The 18,221-nt window shown below is 41.3% G+C and overlaps 1 protein-coding gene across 1 annotated transcript; it reads right to left on the bottom strand.

The window, feature by feature from the left end:
• Nucleotides 1-1,724: 1,724 nt before the first annotated feature.
• On the bottom strand, nt 1,725-13,128 carry TMEM184C (transmembrane protein 184C). The gene is made up of 10 exons (XM_050895654.1): nt 12,890-13,128; nt 11,182-11,312; nt 11,048-11,084; nt 8,884-9,089; nt 8,001-8,075; nt 7,010-7,103; nt 5,450-5,562; nt 4,666-4,765; nt 3,996-4,167; nt 1,725-3,530 (listed from the first exon to the last, which is right to left on the bottom strand). Exons 1-10 carry the CDS (start codon nt 13,004-13,006, stop codon nt 3,238-3,240), a joined length of 1,338 nt encoding a protein of 445 aa, XP_050751611.1. The 5' UTR covers nt 13,007-13,128; the 3' UTR covers nt 1,725-3,237.
• Between the last annotated feature and the right edge of the window lie 5,093 nt (nt 13,129-18,221).

Below are 18,221 nucleotides of genomic sequence, written 5' to 3' on the forward strand. Positions count from 1 at the left end.
AAGGTATTTCTGTAGCTAAGTTTCTTTATACTGTGCTGTCTATTCAAGGTAGAAGAGACATTTCTGTGATCTTTCCTTAACAGGAGCCTGTATAAAGAGCCATCCACAAATAATTTTTCTGGAATCTTACTGCATGCAAGATCCATATGTACTCTTCATTAGGTCAAATGTTTCCGATAGATAGGCATGCTCAGTTTAACTTCAGGGACTGTTGGAGCTGTGGTTGTCCCAGCCTGCAGCTGAACCTGCACCTGATAGATTGCTGTAATAAAGCTCCTCCTAGAAGGGTGGAGGAAAGGTCTCAAATTTTTTTTTTTCTGTTTTTCCAAAACAGAGGTAATCACTAAGTCAAGTTTTCTGAAGATAAAGTAAGTGGATACCATCCTTTATCCAAGGGGTACAATGCATAACAAAATCTAAGTGAATTAGAGTAGGACAGAGGCTTTTCATACTATATAGAAAACAGCTTTTCTTAAAAAACCAAACAAAACCTGCCCCCCCAAACCCAAACAAAACCATGATCCATAAAATCTAAGTTACTGTCTGACACAACTAAACCTAGTAGGTGCAGGATATTTTCACCAAAGTGCAGTTTGATAGAGAAGTGTTTAGGCTTCTCATGTTGGAAGACCTCTGATAAAAGCAAAACCAGGGTAGGCATATTTATTAAGCTTTTTAGCAATTAATAAGACAGCAAAATGAGTTGCTGAACACCCATCATTTCTTGCCCATCAAGAAAAATTAAGGACATAGTCTACCCTTACTCAATGAGACTAAGTAAAGGGCTGAAAATGACTATTATGGAGTTTTCAAGCAGTGTGTTAAGGCAAGAGCAATCTTTAAGACTTGTGATTAAAAGCTGGGAGAAGATTAGGCATAAAACAATGGAGGAACAAATATGGTTAATATAAAGATGAAGGACTATTTGCAAATGAACTTTTTATATAAACTTGCTGTGGAGTACTGTCATTGTAGTTTTCAAAAGACAGGGTAGGTGTCATTGAAAGATTTCTATCTATTTTGGAAATTCAGCAGCAATCTTTAATGGAAAGGTATGATCCTATAAGCTACTGCAATGAAAAAATAGCTTTTCTCCCAGAAAAAAAAATGGAGGAATACTGTGCACATGGAATAACTGAGTAATAATAAAATAACTTAGTAGCTTTCCAGAAATTCTGTGAAAGAAGCAACCAAGACACTTAACTAGCTGTTCTCCTATCGAAGTCCCCTCTCTGTACCTTAACTAAGTTTTACACCAAACAAGTATTACTTCAAGTATTAAAAAAAATTCTTCAGTGTGAGGTTTTTGAAAACCTAGAGCACAGTAGCTACTTAGCCTCCAGCAGCTCTGATCCTTCACATATTATTTCTACCAATGCCCCTTTTTACCTGTATACATGCAAGAAATCAGATTATTTCTAATAGTGGCTACAGTGGGCACTGAAGTCGCAGGTGGTGTGAGCTTTTACAAGTTGTTTCCTGTTAGAACATTGCTATTACATGGATAAAAAGATACCTGGAATCAAGCATAAGCAAGTAGATTCTGATTCTTCGTAAGCTCAAACAAGAATTCCCTTTCCAGTACAAGCCTTAAAATACTGAAAGCACAAACTCTTGTACTAGTTATACTTAAGATCCCCTTCTTCCATGAAGAGGACAGTTGTATTCATGTGTCATTCACACTCTTAAATTACTGTAGCAGTAATTCAAATTGAAAGAAGGTGAACAGTTTAAATAAAATCTTTAATTGATTATTTACAACAAAGGCAATGACTTGGCAAATTGAAAATTATGATTTACACTTTCCCACTAACTTCAGATACAGCAAGTACATAGTCAACTATAAAATATGCAGCCTAGTGAGTAAGGCGCAATATTTACATCACACTAGTACTGCAAAAAAAGCACTTAAGATGAATTTACGGTGACAGCCAGAAGTTAAACATTTATCCTGTAAACGCTAACAATGTTGAAAAAGAAACTTCAGATGTCACTTAAAAGGTCAGTGCTCTAGGGGTTTTTTTGTCAGATTGAAAACATGCAATAGTAGTAAAAATCTGGTAATGGGATAAAAACAATACCCCTCTGATTTTGTCAGTTTTTGCAAAATAACATTTTGATACAAGTGTACTTCTTGGTCTGAAATCTAATGCTAGTAACTCCAGTATTGACTAGCTACTTAGTTTTACCTTAGCAAAGGTCTTTTCTGGGGTGGTGGTGGGAAAAATCAACTATTACATTTGAATCCAGGCTATACTAGAAGCATAATACAATAATCACACACAGACACAAATTTATGAATACAGATTACTACAGACACATTGTCAAGATATCCTGCTTTAACAGCTTAAAAAAACCTTAAGTGTTAAAGAATTTATTGCAGCCCAAAATAAAGAAATCAGTTGTGTTTTCTACTTCCTTTTTGACATCCTTTATTCCCCCCCTCCATGTATTTTAAGGTAGTAACCATTATTCTTATTTTAGAAGGATAGGAAAAAAGTAGTCAAGTGTAAGGTATTAATCCAAAACCTACCATCCTGGCTGTCTCTTCTGAATGTAAAAGACTTATAAATTATGAGCTACAAGGACAACAGATATGCCAACCGTATGTTCTGGGCATGGAATTTTATAGCAAGGCCTGTAGGGAATGCTTTCTTTGTATAGATTCTTTGCTGATGCTCTGTAATATTTACCTTCACGAAGGGGTTTTATTTAGCTATGCAGGAAAGGGAAGAAGATGGCATCTGTACAGAAATTACCATTTTGTCCACACTCCATTCAGCATTGGGGTATGGAAGTTACCATCATTAAGAGGACAACCAAAGCTAATACAAACACTTTTTCCTACTGCCCTCCTTAAATTACATTCTTGAAATTAAGTTTTCCCACTGCTAGTAGTACTTACGCTTCATCTTTAGAAGAGCAGAGTATTTTTTCCAAATGTTTCTTTTGTATTAATAAAAGTCAGCGTAATTCTGACATGATGTGTGTTTAGCAGTTTAAGGAGTTATACAGAAAACTTTACTGTGTGCGTGTTTTATATTCATGGGGTACTTGCAGATACTCACATCCATTACAGATTCAGAATTCGGATGTCAGTTTACAGCCATATCCTCTTTCTGTCTGTGCAGCAGCTTTTCCAAGCTTTTCAACTTTCGTCATTAATAGTACATGTTAACAGAACATGTGTGGCAAGTACATAACAGACTCCTTGACACATTCAAAGAAAAGGTGAGTCTAATTTTTATCCAAAGCTTTCTCTGATAAATTGTGCTCTAGTTCGGGTGACTCTTCAGCATCTCGAATAGCAGAAGTGTTACAAATGCCATCAACTGCAGGGGCTGTCGTTGGTGTTGTGAGAGGTGTCACAGTGTGTCCAAACCCCTGATAATGACCCATGGGTGAAGATGGCATTGAAGAAGCATCAGAAATTGGGTCTTGAGTAGATGAAGACAGTAAACTTGTATGTTCGTTTTGTTCATGATCCTCAGCAAAAAACATTTTCCGTGGCTGGCCCAAAACTGTCCTTCCTAGAATTATGCCAAATGAAAATACTTTTTAATAATTCAAGCACTATACCAAGGTCTTTGAACACATCAACTCTAAAATAGGCATGTTAAATTAGAAGATGAGTCTTTGTTTTACAACAGTTTTACATGGGCATTCTTAGCTTTAATAAATAAAAGGAAGTCTTTCCATTAAAAAAAAACCAAACACACAAAACAAAAAGGACATCCCTCTCTTCTACCTAACACACCTCAAACTTACCCTGAGATCTATCTATTTAAAAGAAAAATTAAAAGCTAGACTCTAAATCAGTCAGGAGTACTGGAAAGAGCAAAGTGCCAGCTAAACCATGAAATCCTCTAGGGATGCAGCTACCACTGATTTGGTATGGAACGTTCTCAAGGTACTGTAGACATGGATAATAGCGTAAAACGAAGCTGGAAATACATGTGCTGTTAACAGATCATACAAATCTGTCTGTTACTTACCAACATTTCGAACCTGTTCTGATATATCTGCCCTTATATCAGAAATATCCCACATGGCAAGAAAAGAGTCGAAGCAGGACCCTTCTTCAGCTTCTTGAACATAAGGTTTATAGGAAAAACTGTAGTGATGTGCAATAGCAGCCAGGAACATCTCAACACAAATGATGAAATCCTGCAGTGAGAGAGATATTGACTTAATCATTCATAACTGGAGAAAAATAGTTCCTGGGTTTCTTCTACAGTTGAAAGACTGCAACTGCCTTGGGATACTGGCATCAGCTACTTTTCCACCAGAGGTAGGATATTCTTGGCAGGCTTCAGAGCGCCACGTGTACTATATACATATTGGAATCAGTCCTTGCCTGACGGACTGACTTGCTGGAAGCGGATATTCAACAAGCAGCAGCTCTACAATGAATTCTTGCAAGAAGAAATGCAAGGATATCCAACAGAAGTATTTAACTGGGGCACATTCCTTCTGCCCAACACATGGATATAGAAGTGTTGAGCATAAAACTCACTTGGGGTGACTGGCTGAAACTTAGCCCAACTTATAATAAATACAGTACTAATCTAGCTGGTGTTAATTAAAGTGAGTATGACAATATTTGCTTGAGATCAGCTATGACGTCGCACATATAGCCGTTCTTCCTAAGAAGTCTGCTCCTACCTGAAGGCCTGTAGCCACAGCTTCCACACTTTGCCATTCCCAGGTGTGTTTCTCAGAAATAACGCCAACTTTCACCAACAATGCAATAAGCACAGCTTGCCTATAAAGATTATTTTTTATTATTATTGTAACAGCAGTGCCAAAAAACCTGCAAGCAAATCTGGTAAACAAGTCCTGTTTGTATGTGTACATAGGAAGAATCTTACAAAAAACTTACTGTTTATATATTTAGATTTTAAGAGGAGGAAAACAGACTTAAAAAGAGATGTCATTCATCCATGGGCCTAAAGACCAAGAGAGAACACAACCAAAGAAGAGTTTGTTGTTCCAGTTAGTTATTAGAACAAGTTGATTCAGGGTATTACTGCAGCCCACAGAGTAATGTTCAGGTAGTCAAATGCACTCACTCATTAGCAGCTAAGCGTGAGCAATGCTTAAATAGTAATTTATAGTTAACTTATAGTAACTTATTTTGAAAAAGTTAATTTTTTTTTTAAAGTAAAAAAAAACCCAACATTTTTTGTTTTGAAATAACTGCAAGTGAACATTCTAAAATAACTTACGTTCCTGAGAATCACCTTACAAAATAGCAAGTATAAAAAATAATCTCAAGTGAGCAAGACTGCTCTGTCCAACGTACCAGTACCCTTCTCCCCTCACAGTACTTCACTAAGATTATGGGTAGGTTTTTTGAGGCCTCTAACCTCAGTAACAAATCCAGCCTTTTTAGCTCCTTTATGATTCACCCCGAGAGCAAGAAGTAATGAGTAAATAATTCACTTACCAGAAAGAAACAAAAACTACCATCTTCACACAAAGGAACTTGCCAACAGGTTGGATAGGGTTCAGTTCTTCACGTAGTACTTTATAAAACAGCACCAGACAATACATAGCAAACTAACAAGGAAAAGAAAATGAAGAAAAGCTTTCAAATCCTTGTTTATTTTGTGAGGGAGTTGTTTTACAGCATCTGTTCAGTTAAAAATATATATCACAGTATGATACAAACTTAAAAAGCTATCTATTTTAGAAAAGAGGCTCTGGATTTATGGAATCTTTGCCTTACTGTTTTAAAGCAGACTTTTTTTTCGCCTGAAATTGTATTTCTGAAACGCACACTATTGGCAGACAGAGACTGAGGTCATCTATCTACATACTAAAGCAAAGCATAGGAAGGTCCCATAAAATCCTTTCAATGCCAAGCACATCTCTAGGAAAAATGGCATAAAAAGCACATGTTCTTTCAGGCTTCTGTTAAGAACACCTCAAATGTTGCCTCTTCATGAGAGATGAGGCAATGAATGCAATCTTCACTGCAAATCTGAACAAGTTTCCTGTTAATGACAACTGCAAGCAACCAAACTGACATACAGCCAAACCTAAGGAATTGATCTCCCCTTTTCACACACGTTCTCCTAGCCTCTTACTACTACATTTCTTTAAGCAATCATGTCAACCAGGACATGCAGAAGCATGTGCTGCTGCTGGGACTGTTGTCACAGCAGAAAGCAGTTACAGCTCCTTCCGTAACAGTCACCCATCAAACACAGGGGTGGCAGTAAGAGGAGGACACCCTTTCCGGATGGGATGTCATGCTGTTCTGACTCCTGCTGCTGTTGCCAAGAGAAGCAAGAAGCTTGGAGGCTAGAAGGCTAAGCAGCAAGGAGCCAGAGCTGCTGCTCTCTCCTCTTGCAACAGCTCATGTGTAATGTGCTCTGGGTGAAGCAGAAAATGATTCCTCTGCATTCCCAGCAAGCCACGAAATGCAATCCCTGACCTCCAAAATGAAACTTTCAAGTCTAGGGGCTGACATCTTACCCTTACCCTGACATTGTCTGGCAGCTGAACCAACAAGACAAGGTGTTAGGCAGGCCAGAATCTCAGCACCGCATGCACCGTTTCCGTTTTTTCCTGTCAATGTTGTTACCACCAGCTTTGTAACACAGTATTTTTAACATAGCCACTGGTGATTCTTTGTACGTGTGCTGGAAGGAAGCTACAGGGGTGAGTGAAGTCATCTCTTCTGCAGAGGTGAGTCTGCAGCTCTAACACGCCTGGGCCATACCATTTCACCCATCAAATAGTTTGGGGTAGAGAGGTGGGACACTTTATTGCTTTGTGGAGCTTTGTAGTAAAAATAATAAAAGTTTTAGATTATCTGTTTTCCTAGTATTTTGCATATATAGTATTTAACAGATAGTAACTTTGACTTACAGTGGGAAATATTCTACCCATAAGAATTACCAGACATTAACACAATTACTGTCAATAGTTCACATAGAAGATTCACATAATACTAATACGATGACTTAAAAGAGCAGAAAAATGTACTTTTGATACTCACTAGCTGTGACATGTTGTTAAGTATAACCAAGTAAGTCCAAGCATTGTCGAAGCTGAAGTTTCCTTCATCATACACTCCCACTAGTTCACAAATTCTGAAAGAATTTTTAGAGTTAATCACTATGTAGTAAAAGATCGCTTTCTTGAAGTGCTAAATCTTCATTACATCAATCAACTGTTAGAATCCAAAATCTTTTTTGGTACTCAAATATGGGCATTGGGGGGTCTGCACAAGAATCAGTTTCCAACAGCATATGGCATAGGAAGTTCGTATTGTATTTTCCATAGAAGAAACAGTGTTTGAATGCAGGGTTAACATATCCCATTGCTGAATGAATTCAAAAATTAAACTTTTTTTTTTAGCTGTTTTGCTTTTAACTGTTAGAACACATACAGCTAATATAAATATTTATGTGGATATTCTTTGTGAGTAGCAACTTTTTCCACAGTCCCACAGAATTAACAGTAATGACCATCAATACAAAGTTCCTGAAATTAAGCTTTCAGCATCAACATGCGTAACTACCTGCTATTCCTTTACAACAACAGGTGATATATGTATGAAGGCACGCAGTCAGGCCTGTCACATGCAAAGTTGAATAAAATTTAAAAAGTTACATGAAACCTGACTTTAAAAATACCCGATTGTTGAAGCCAGTGAGAAAATGGAGAAGGAGGAAAAAAAGACTCTAAAAATTAAGAGATCATAGAAATGTCTTTCCCACATAAACAGTACTTCACATTCTCTCCCACTGCTTTCAGCAGCAGGCATTAAGTATTTATTATTTCAATTCTGCAAATAGTCATTTGCTATAGAGAAGTCATAAAGAAATCATAGGTTGATTCAAATTGCCAGGACCCATTTAGCATGTAACACGAAGAGTCTACTTTCAAACTGCCTTGATTCAATACAAAGGGCATGAAAATTCTTTCCAGTGTAACTCAAAATTACATCCTGAAGATCAATATTAATTATTTATGAACGTACTTACAAAGCAATAATGGTAGTAAATGGTCTGACAACAGTGTACTGCAAAACACCCAGTTTACATCTAAATAATAAAACTCTGCAAGAGAAACACAAAATTCATTGTACAAGAATTTAAAGACAATTCACTTATGGAAGTTTCCTGTTCTCAGTAGTTTCACTAAACTAAATTTTTATTTCATAGTAATCTCAACTTCTGCTTCCAGGACTTCAGATGCTACAGTATATAGTGTGTATATACACAATACACAAAAGACCTAGACTTTTATAGATGCATAACAGGAAATACTTGATGATTCACTTCTTTTAGCCATGGAAAGCTTCTGGCTGGGCTAAACAAAGAGAATGCAATTTTCACTGTGTTTGAAGATGTTTAAGAATGACTTACATTCATAGTTGTCTGTAACATTTTAAACAGCTTTATCAAAATCTCTCTTAAGAGAGACGCTTATCAGATTAATATGCATGCAGAAACAAACAGTTCAGGAGCACATGGCCTTTCATCCTTCACCTGTGGAAGTAAAAGCAATAGGCTATCTGGTCTACCAGCAATTCTACATGAGGGTTTTGGCAAATATTATATGATAGCAAAGGAAGCAAATTCAAGGAGACCTTTTTCCAATATTTTTGAAAAATAAGGAATTTTCCTTCAGCACCACCCGAGTCAATGCACGTTAGTAACTAAGTGCAATTTATAGGATGTTTTACAGCTAGATGAAAACAAGTTCACAGCTGCTTTCAGTAGGGATTCATAGCTGATAAACAAAATGTGTGCAAACCATAAACTGACTCTGCCAAGCAACAACAGTTATACTACTAAATATGAAAACAAAATGTTTGTATCTGATTACACAGCTTAAAATTTTAAGATGTCATCATATACTCACTCTCCCATAGCCCACGACGGACAACAACATAGAGGCGGCAGATGTCTCTGCTGATCTTTCGCTTCTATTATTAATACGAGGTTTGGATACCGGTTGGTAAGATAATTTGAAAGAAAAACCATAAAATTATAGATGACATAAGCTTCATAGCATTCTCGACATGTATCCACATATATTGCAATGTTGGGGTATTTCAAAGCTATCCACTGTAAGAAGAGAGGGACACAAAAGGTTACACGCAAGAAAGACAAAAGTGATTCCAATGACAACACTGGCTGGCTAGTTCAGCCAGCAATACTTCATTAGACAGCAGGCACTAATTAAACAGGGCTTGAAGCATTTGGCTAGTAAGAGTGTGACGCTACAGCTAGAAGATAACGTTCTGTAAAAAATACAAGCAGAACTTCAGATTGCACCTCTGCTGCTTCAAATGGAAGCATGCTTAAAGCACTGCGCAGCAGATGCTCTGTATCTTTGACCACACAATTCAGTCTTTCATTTAAAAGTAACTACAGAGATGGTTCCCTACACATAACCTGCACCTGTTAGGAGGAGACAAGATAAAACTGCTTCCTGAAATTCACATATTCATTGTCAATATGGGTTTGAGAACTAAGGTTTTAGTCCATCAGTATAAAGTTGATTTATTTTGGTATCTAATGTGTAAATGTTTGTTCTGGCATGTTTGCAAAATATAGAAAAAAGCAGCAGATTAGCCTTAATGTGGTAGTCATCCCTCTAAACCAGAATTTCAGACAGGAAAGTGATTTTTTTGCAAAACTGTGATTATGGATCAGCTGTCAGATCTTTCAATTTTTAATGCTGAGTATCACACTGCTGTTGCACTGTTCAGTGCAACCTGTCCTACTTATTTTTTTTTTTTTAGGGGGGGAGGGAGGGTGTGTGTTAAATAGAGGCAGGTCTTTTGAGTTTACTTTGCTTCCCTAGGTTGTAGTAGAGCAAATGTTGTGCCTTCTCTGACCTTCTCATTAGAACTACAGGAAGATGCTTCACATCCTCATCATAGTTAAGAAATACTAGAGATGACAGATGCTGCAACACCTTTGTGGAAGATGTAATACTGCATCTAGTAAACCAAGAATACAGTATTTGAGTCTGACAAGAGAACTTTACGTTCAGCTCAGATTAAGCACTCTAGGAGGATACCGTATATGCAGCAAAGGCCATAAGATCCAGGAGTCTGTGGAAAGATTTCACTGTCAGAAATGTCCCTGAATGCCTGGCTAGAGCTCATTTAATTAGCAGGTAATTTTCTTCCAAAGGAAAATTCTGTACTTGAAATTGAAGTATCAGCCTGAGGTAGTTGATATTCCCCATAGGAAACAGATAATGTTGTTTTCTTCCCCACTCTCCTTCACTCTCAGATAATCTAAATCCTAGTCTTACCAAAAAAAAAAAAAAAAAAGGAGAACATACATAAGGGTGACACTTCATAAACACTCGAGAGATGGGAGAAAAATCAAAGGAAAAGTTCCTGGAAAGCTGTCTTTTATGGGGGAGAGAGAAGTATTTGCAATATCAAGAGGTGATGACAACACGTAAACGCACATCCTGTACAGTCCACAGATTTAGTATGTTGCTTAGCTCTGGCTGAAATCATCTCCACAGGTAACATATTTACATGAACCATATCTGGTATGGCCAATAGAATCTATCGCATAAAAGTATTCAGAAGTGCATTTTTTGTGGGGTCTTACCCTTTGCCCCCTGAAGCAAAAAGGAAGAATTTTAGCACTAAGCATAACTCAGGAAAGAATTTTAGTACTAAGCCTAACTCGGGAAAGAAAGGTAAGGCACTGAATTTTGAGACAGTACTTGAATCAGTCTGGTTTCCAGTTCAGCTGTTACTGAAGATGGAAGGACAAAAGCAGGCTCTTGTCATACCCCTTTCCACATCTGTCATAAAGGATACTCAAGGACAGGGTTAAGAAGGGTTAGCAAAAGCAATCCCACAAGCTCCACAAGAAGAACGTAGTATCGCTAGAACCATGCTTCTGACGTACTCCATAAATAGGAATGCCCAGAAGTTTCTAGGACTACGACTTTCCATGCAGCATAGTTTCTGCTAACTGTGACACTGTTTTCCCTCACTCCCACAGCAAACAGAATTTTATTGAGCTGTTAACAGTAAGAGAACACTTACACTGTCTAAACTGTAAATCGGCACCATCCATAGAATCCTGTTACAATAACAAAAGAACATTTAATATTACTAGAAGTATTTTTAGTCTGAATTAAATTCAACATTTGTAGCACAGGTAAAACATGAAATGTTACCTTATTATTGGTTTCTGTAACTCAGGTTGAGTATAATGGACTAAGTGTTGTAGTATTCCCCATAGAGATATTGGTATAGTCATTAGTAGAAATATCCCAGCGATAAACCATGCCTTGGTATGAATTCCAACCTTGCAAAGAAAAAGAAGGATGCAAGATCAAAGTTTCAGTATTAATAAAGTTTTAGTAGTATAGCAAGAAAAATAATTTATCTTCCTTTTTTTTACTGTGAATAAAGTTTTAAGATGGACATTAAGTACATATCTCAATATTAAGTTTAGTTTTTCTAACTCTTGTTTTCAAATACACAAAATCCCAAAGTCTCCCCTGCAATCTGTTGATGTGGCTTAGAGTAAAACTTAAAAACTCAAAAGACAAAGATGAGAAATCATGGACAACCAAACAAAAACATCACCAATAAACACAAAACATTCTACAAAAACACAGTAATTCTCACTATTTAATTTAATGAAAGCCACACGGATTCCTTGCTTTAGGTCTGGAACTTGTTTCAGTTCAGTGCTTCATTATAACGTTTCTGAAAGCTTGTGGATTTAAAGTATTTTTAGCTTTAAAATCAAGTCCCGACTAGTAATCAAGTTCAACTAGTTTCATTTAACAACCTGAAATAGATATGTATGTATATATATAAATATGTAATGCCTGCTAAAACACAGGGCTACGATTTTAAACCAAAGCTCTCTGAAAAATAACTATATTAATAATCCTAAGTACCAAAAACTGAGAAACATAGTAGACTCTTCTCAGGTTTTTTTGTTGCGAATTTCTTCTCTGATGCTCTACTGTACATCAACATCCCACGTCTTCTGTTGCTTTCCAGTTCAAAGAGCACTTCTGAGTAGTTTCTCTACCAGTATCAGATTTAATGATTTTGAAATGTCAGATACCACTTCAATATAAACATCCATTATGCTGAACATACAAAGGCATCAGAACAGGGTTTCAAAATCGGAAATTTAAAATACACGCAAGACGGCATCAGAACAGGGTTTCAAAATCGGAAATTTAAAATACACGCAAGACAGATTTTACTGTCATTAAGTGCTTAAAATTATACCATGAAAAAACTTACCTCCAGTGGAACAAGCCTGTATTAAATTGGACAAGATATATTTTAAGGTTAAAATTTTACTTGTTAGAAAAGTAACGCTATCACGTGTGTGTGTAATTCATATGCTACTGTTATGACATACTACAGTACCACCAGCATGAAAGAGAAGCTTCTCTGTCTACTACTTCAATTCTCCCTGATCAGACAGAATTACCTGAAATATTAGGTTATCAATGCCAGGATTACTACTAAGTGTCAAAACCTAAGTTCTGGGCAGGGCAGCGGCAGAGCTCCAGCCGTGCTCCTAACAGAGACCGACTCCAAATTTCTTCAGCATCGTACGAACTGTTTAAACACCAACTATTATTGATCCGGAAGGAGAAAAGAAATCTTGTTCTGTCCCATCTTGCTTCGTTTGCGCTTTAACAGCACGATAAAGGCACACAGCAGCCACACACCGCGGAACTCCTCCGGCTTCCCTTTTCCTCGTTGCGTCTCTACCCGGGGCTGAAGGGCGCTGCCAACTACCTCAGAGGAGCGAAGCCGCCCCGCAGCGGCCGGGCGGATGAGCCCGGGCTGACAGCCCCCCCGCCCCAGGCCCAGCCGCGGGGCTCCCCACCGCCCCCGCTCCCTCACCTCCAGCTTCTGCAGCTCCCAGACGCAGAGCGGCACCACCACCAGCAGCCCCACGATGTACAGCAGCACCACCAGCGGCCGGATCCACCGCCGCCAGTTCCCGCAGGTGCACGGCATGGCCGCGGCGACGCCGCCCCGCCGGCCACACCGGCACCGACACCCCCTACACCGACCCGGGTGCCCGCGGCGCCTCAGCGGGCCGGCGCCGGGCCCGGCAGCCCCCGCGGGGCGCGCATCACCGGTGGGGCCGCCCGCACACCCCGCCGGCTCACATCAGCCGCCGGCTCGGCTCGGCTCGGCTCGGCTCGGCGCCCTACCGCCCTCCTCAGCCCGGCTCGTCCCGGCCCGCCCCTACGCGCCGCAGGGCGCCCGGCGCTGCCCTGGCCCGGCTCGGCGCGGCACCGCCCCGCGCACACGCCCCCGCAGCACTTCCGCCTGGCAGCGCTTCCGGCTGCCCCGCCCCAACCCTAGTAGCCATGCCGATTGGCTTCTCGCCCTGCCTATCGTGGCTGCCCCGCCCACCGCGGGCCGCTGAGAGCGCGGCCAGCGCCTGGGACAATGGCCGCTAACGGCGTGGCCGTGCCCTCCCCGGAAGGGTGGTCTCTTCCGCCTGTCTCCCCTCCTCCCCCCCCCCCCCCCCCCCCCGGCCGGCAATGGTCTCTCCCGCGCAGAGGCGGGGTTGGCGGCCGCCGCGGAGCGGGAGGGCAGGGGCGTTCGGGCTCGCGCTCGCGCTCGCGCAGCGTGTGCCTGGCTGGCGGTGGGGACCGTTATTTCGGCTGTGGTAACGGCTCCGTGCGCGCCCAGCCGTTGGTCGCGCGGCTGGTGCGCTTCAGCTCCGTTGCTCTTCCTGAGCCGTGCCTTGCTGACGGCGGAGGGAGAGTCTCCCCTCCACCCCCCCGCCCCCCCTTTTTCTTTCCTGGCAAAAGTGACCAAGTAACGAGCCATTCAGGGAGGAAGCAGGTGGCGTTTCCTCAGGTACCATAGCATGCTTGCCGCCTACGCGGGTAGCAGGTGTGTGTCACAGCGGAGGAGCGTGGAAACACTGGGTGATGCAAGGCCTGTGGACGCTAAGGAGAGCTGGAGCTAATGAGATTTATGTTAGGAAGTGTGCGGACAGGGAGAAATTGCGGGAATTGAAGTTAACAGAGACAACTAACTTCACAGCTGGACAAAGCCTCTGTAACAGGGTCCTGTCTAAAACGCCTCCATGGATGCTCACCTGAGAGCAGGGCAGAGTGAGCAATCTGATGTAGAGAGGTACTTAACAATTCCAAGAATGGATGACAGGTTGTGACATGAAGACTCCAGTGGACATATGAATAATGCAAAATATGTATTAAATTTCAAGTATTTGTTGGACATTTTTTTTTTTTGCTTTAGAAGTGCCTTGTAAAAACTGCTAAAATGCCAGTTAACTCCATAGTAGTCACTGAGAAAACACAAGACCTCAGGTGCTGAACCAAATTAGGACCATTGGTGATACTCTGCCAAATATCCAAGAAACTGCAGCTGTAAATTCTTGGAAGGAGGCAAAGGCAGATTTTGGTTTGAGGCGTGACTGGAAAGTGTATACTGGGAGAAGCCACATGGAGTAAGAGGTACTAAGGAACTGGGGTCTCTCTTTTTTCCCTCACTAGCTAAATTCCTGACTTCCCCCCCCCCCCTTTTTTTTTTTCTCTGCATTGCAATTGTTTCCCCAGGCTTTCCACTATTAACTAACCAGTGGTGCAGACCTTTATTCAAATAATGAAGCTACATGTTTTTTTGAATAGTTGCTGTCTCTGTATTGTGGAAATGACTAGAAACATACTTTCTTGGGTGTATGCACGGTGAAAGGAAATTTCCTACTCAGTATGCAAAACCTCAAAACTTGTTAGACCGCTTATCCCAGAGCTGCCATAATCAGCAGTGTGAGGCCAGATTCCTGTTTGTGAGACCTCTTTTGCCCTTCACATGCTGCATTGATGTGGCATCTAATAGTTCACATGGCTACATGCGTGGATGAGGCAGCAGTTCATCTCGGAAGGAAGTGTTCAGTTGTTTGGCTACTATGAACTGCTGAAGCAACTCTTCCCTGTCTCCTCCAAGGAAACGTCAATGAGGCTGAACTCAGCCCACAAGCCAACAGCTGAACTATGCTGGCTTAGCCAGAAATTGAGATTGTGATAACGGGCTGTTACATTTTCCTTCTCCATCCAATGTCTTAGGAGGCAAAGCAACCTGAGGTGTTATTGATATCCTCAGTAACTGGTAGGTTCCTCTACAATAGAGGGCGAGTTATGAGGTCCTTTCTTTTCCACCTGGATATAATCTATTTCATTTAGTCTAGTACTGCCCTTTTCCACCGTTATCTAGAGCTTAGAAGAGTGATCTGAGTTAGTCATCTCAGCAGCAGCCCTAATGTCATGGTTTAACCCCAGCTGGCAACTAAGCACCACACAGCCACTCGCTCGCTCCTCCCAGTTGGGATGGGGGAGAGAATCAGAAGAGTAAAAGTGAGAAAACTCGTGGCTTGAGATTAAGACAGTTTCATAGGCAAAGCAAAAGCTGTGCACGCAAGCAAAGCAAAACAAGGAATTCATTCACCACTTCCCATCAGCAGGCAGGTATTCAGCCATCTCCAGGAAAGCAGGGCTCCGTCATGCGTAACGGTTACTTGGGAAGACAAATGCCATCACTCCAAACGTCCCCTGCTTTCACCTTCTTCCCCCAGCTTTATATGCTGAGCATGACGTCCTATGGTATGGAATATCCCTTTGGTCAGTTGGGGTCAGCTGTCCCAGCTGTGTCCCCTCCCAACTTCTTGTGCACCCTCAGCCGTCTCGCTGGTGGGACAGTGTGAGAAGCAGGAAAGGCCTTGGCTCTGTGTAAGCACTGCTCAGCAATGACAAAAACATCCCTGTATTATCAACACTGTTTTCAGCACAAATCCACAACATAGCCCCATGCTAGCTACTATGAAGAAAATTAACTCTATTCCAGCCAAAACCAGCACATTCTCCACCGCTTATTCCATGCCATTTACATCATGCTCAGGTCCCACATTACCCACTACCCCTCTTCCCATCCTTTGATATAATACACAGATATCATTCCCTAGTCTATGGACCACCACTGTAAAATGTCTGTAAAATGCCCGTAAATTGCCCATAAAATGCCCACAAATGTCCACTGAGTTCATTTAGTCCATGACTTTGGGCTCCATCTGTTATGGTGGTCACTCAGGACAGGAGAGGTGGTGTGTTGCGTGGAGTTACTGGGCACCAAAGCCAGCTCAGGTAGGGTCACTGCTGGACTTGCACTGCTTCTTGTAAGGCTTGTCCTCCATTGGTTTGGGTGGTTCCTGCTATAGTAATTCCCATAACATGCAACTCAAGTCCCAGGTTACAACAATTTAAAGGTATTTCCATCACAATCTCTACCCCTGGTCCCTTTGGACCAGACCATCGGGTTTAACGTTGCAATGAACTCCTCCCCTTTCCCCTGCTCCGGCTTGGACTTATCCACAGACTGCAGTCCCTTAGGGGTGTACCTGCTCCAAGTGGAGCATTATCTATGAGCCACAGTTTCTTCAGGGGTATACCTGCTGCAGTATGGACTTATCCACAGCCACAGTCGCTTTCAGGTGCACCTGTTCCATCATGGCCGCCTCCATGGGCCACAAAGCCTTCAGAGATGTACCTGTTCCAGCGTGGCCTTACCCACAGCCATAGTCCCTTCAGAAGTAAACCTGCTCCAACATGGCCTTACCCATGGCTGCAGTCCCTCCAGCGGCGTGCCTGCTCTGTCGTGGGCTTAGCCATGGCCACACACTTTGAGGTGCTCCAGCATGACCTCATGCACAGCCACTAATGCTTGAAGGTGTACCTGCTGCAGCATGGACTTATCCACAGCCACAGATGCTTTGAGGTGTACCTTCTCCAACATGGACTTATCCTTGGGCCACAATCCGTTCAGAGGTATACCTGTTGCGGCACAGACATAACCACGGCCACAGATGCTTCAGGGTGTCCTGCTCCCATGCGGACTCATCCACACGTCACAGTCCCATCGACTGAAGTTCACACTGGAGTTCCAGCCTGTCCAGTAGAGCAGCACAGAAACAGCGTTGATGCCCCGGCCATCTGCCAGCCCAGGCACATCGCCATTGCTGTTATCAAAACGTTCCCAGGACCAGCAGAGTAAGATGATCAGCAGTACAGCAGTACAGCAAGCAGTGAAAGCAAAAAGCAGCCACTAACGAGCGCTAGACTCTAATATACAGTGAGGCAAGCAAGCCCCATGTCATGCACAGAAGCCTGTCAATTAATAGCTAAACAGCAATAACAGCTATAAATTCGATCTAGCACATTCCAATCAAATCTGTCATTATCTTGAACCCTTCGAGCCCCACATTGGGCGCCAAAAAGGACTGTCGTGGTTTAACCCCAGCCGGCGACTAAGCACCGCACAGCCGCTCACTCGCTCCCCCCTGGGGTAATAAGGTTATTAAATTGGATGCCCTTCTCCAGTGGCAGTTGTTGCATAAAGCCATGTTGTAAATATGTAAGTAAATATAAATCCCCAAAAAAGGTTAAAGGAATGCATTTCTGCGAGTAGATTGTTTTGAATACCTTCAGAACATTTTTCTAGAAAACAAATCAAAAGTAGATTGCTGTTTTACTATAAATCCGAGGCTTTAGGATATTGTAGCAGTCTAGAAGGAAAGCAGGTTTTCCACTAATTCAAGTCAAAATATGTGAGCAAGTAATGCTCAAACAACTTTGGAAAATGCTAGCACTGTACTAGAATACGTAAATAAAAGTATCTTTCATAGGAGAGGTGAAACAATCATTCTGTTCTATTTAGCATTGGTAAGGGCTTCACTGGAAAATTTTGCATTATGTTAAAAAAAAAAAAAAGGAAAAAAAAGGGAAAGGTGTGTCTGCTGAGAAGCAACCAGCATGATCAGAGGTTAAAAATGCAGACACTTTCAGGAAAGACTAAAATAATTGTGTTTAGAGAAGACTTAAAGGAAACATGATAAATGTGTACATATTTGCTACAATAATAAGAATTATTTTCTGTTATTTTTGATGTAGATAGCGCAAGTGTGCTGAAACTACAGCAAGAGGAATTGTGTATATTTAAGCACTGAAACATATTAGTTTCAGTGATCTCCACCATTGAAGGTTCTTACTGGAAATCTTCCACTTCATGTCCCAGAAATTATTCTGGGTTTTGATCAGAATAACTGGAGAGGAACTGTTCTGATCTGTGAGGTTCTAGTCTTTTGTTAGGAAATCTTTTGTTAGGAAATCCCCTTTTCACTGCTCTTGTCTTTTAAGAGAAC

Source organism: Gymnogyps californianus, chromosome 4 (genome assembly GCF_018139145.2).
Source record: "Gymnogyps californianus isolate 813 chromosome 4, ASM1813914v2, whole genome shotgun sequence".
Lineage (NCBI taxonomy): Eukaryota > Metazoa > Chordata > Aves > Accipitriformes > Cathartidae > Gymnogyps > Gymnogyps californianus.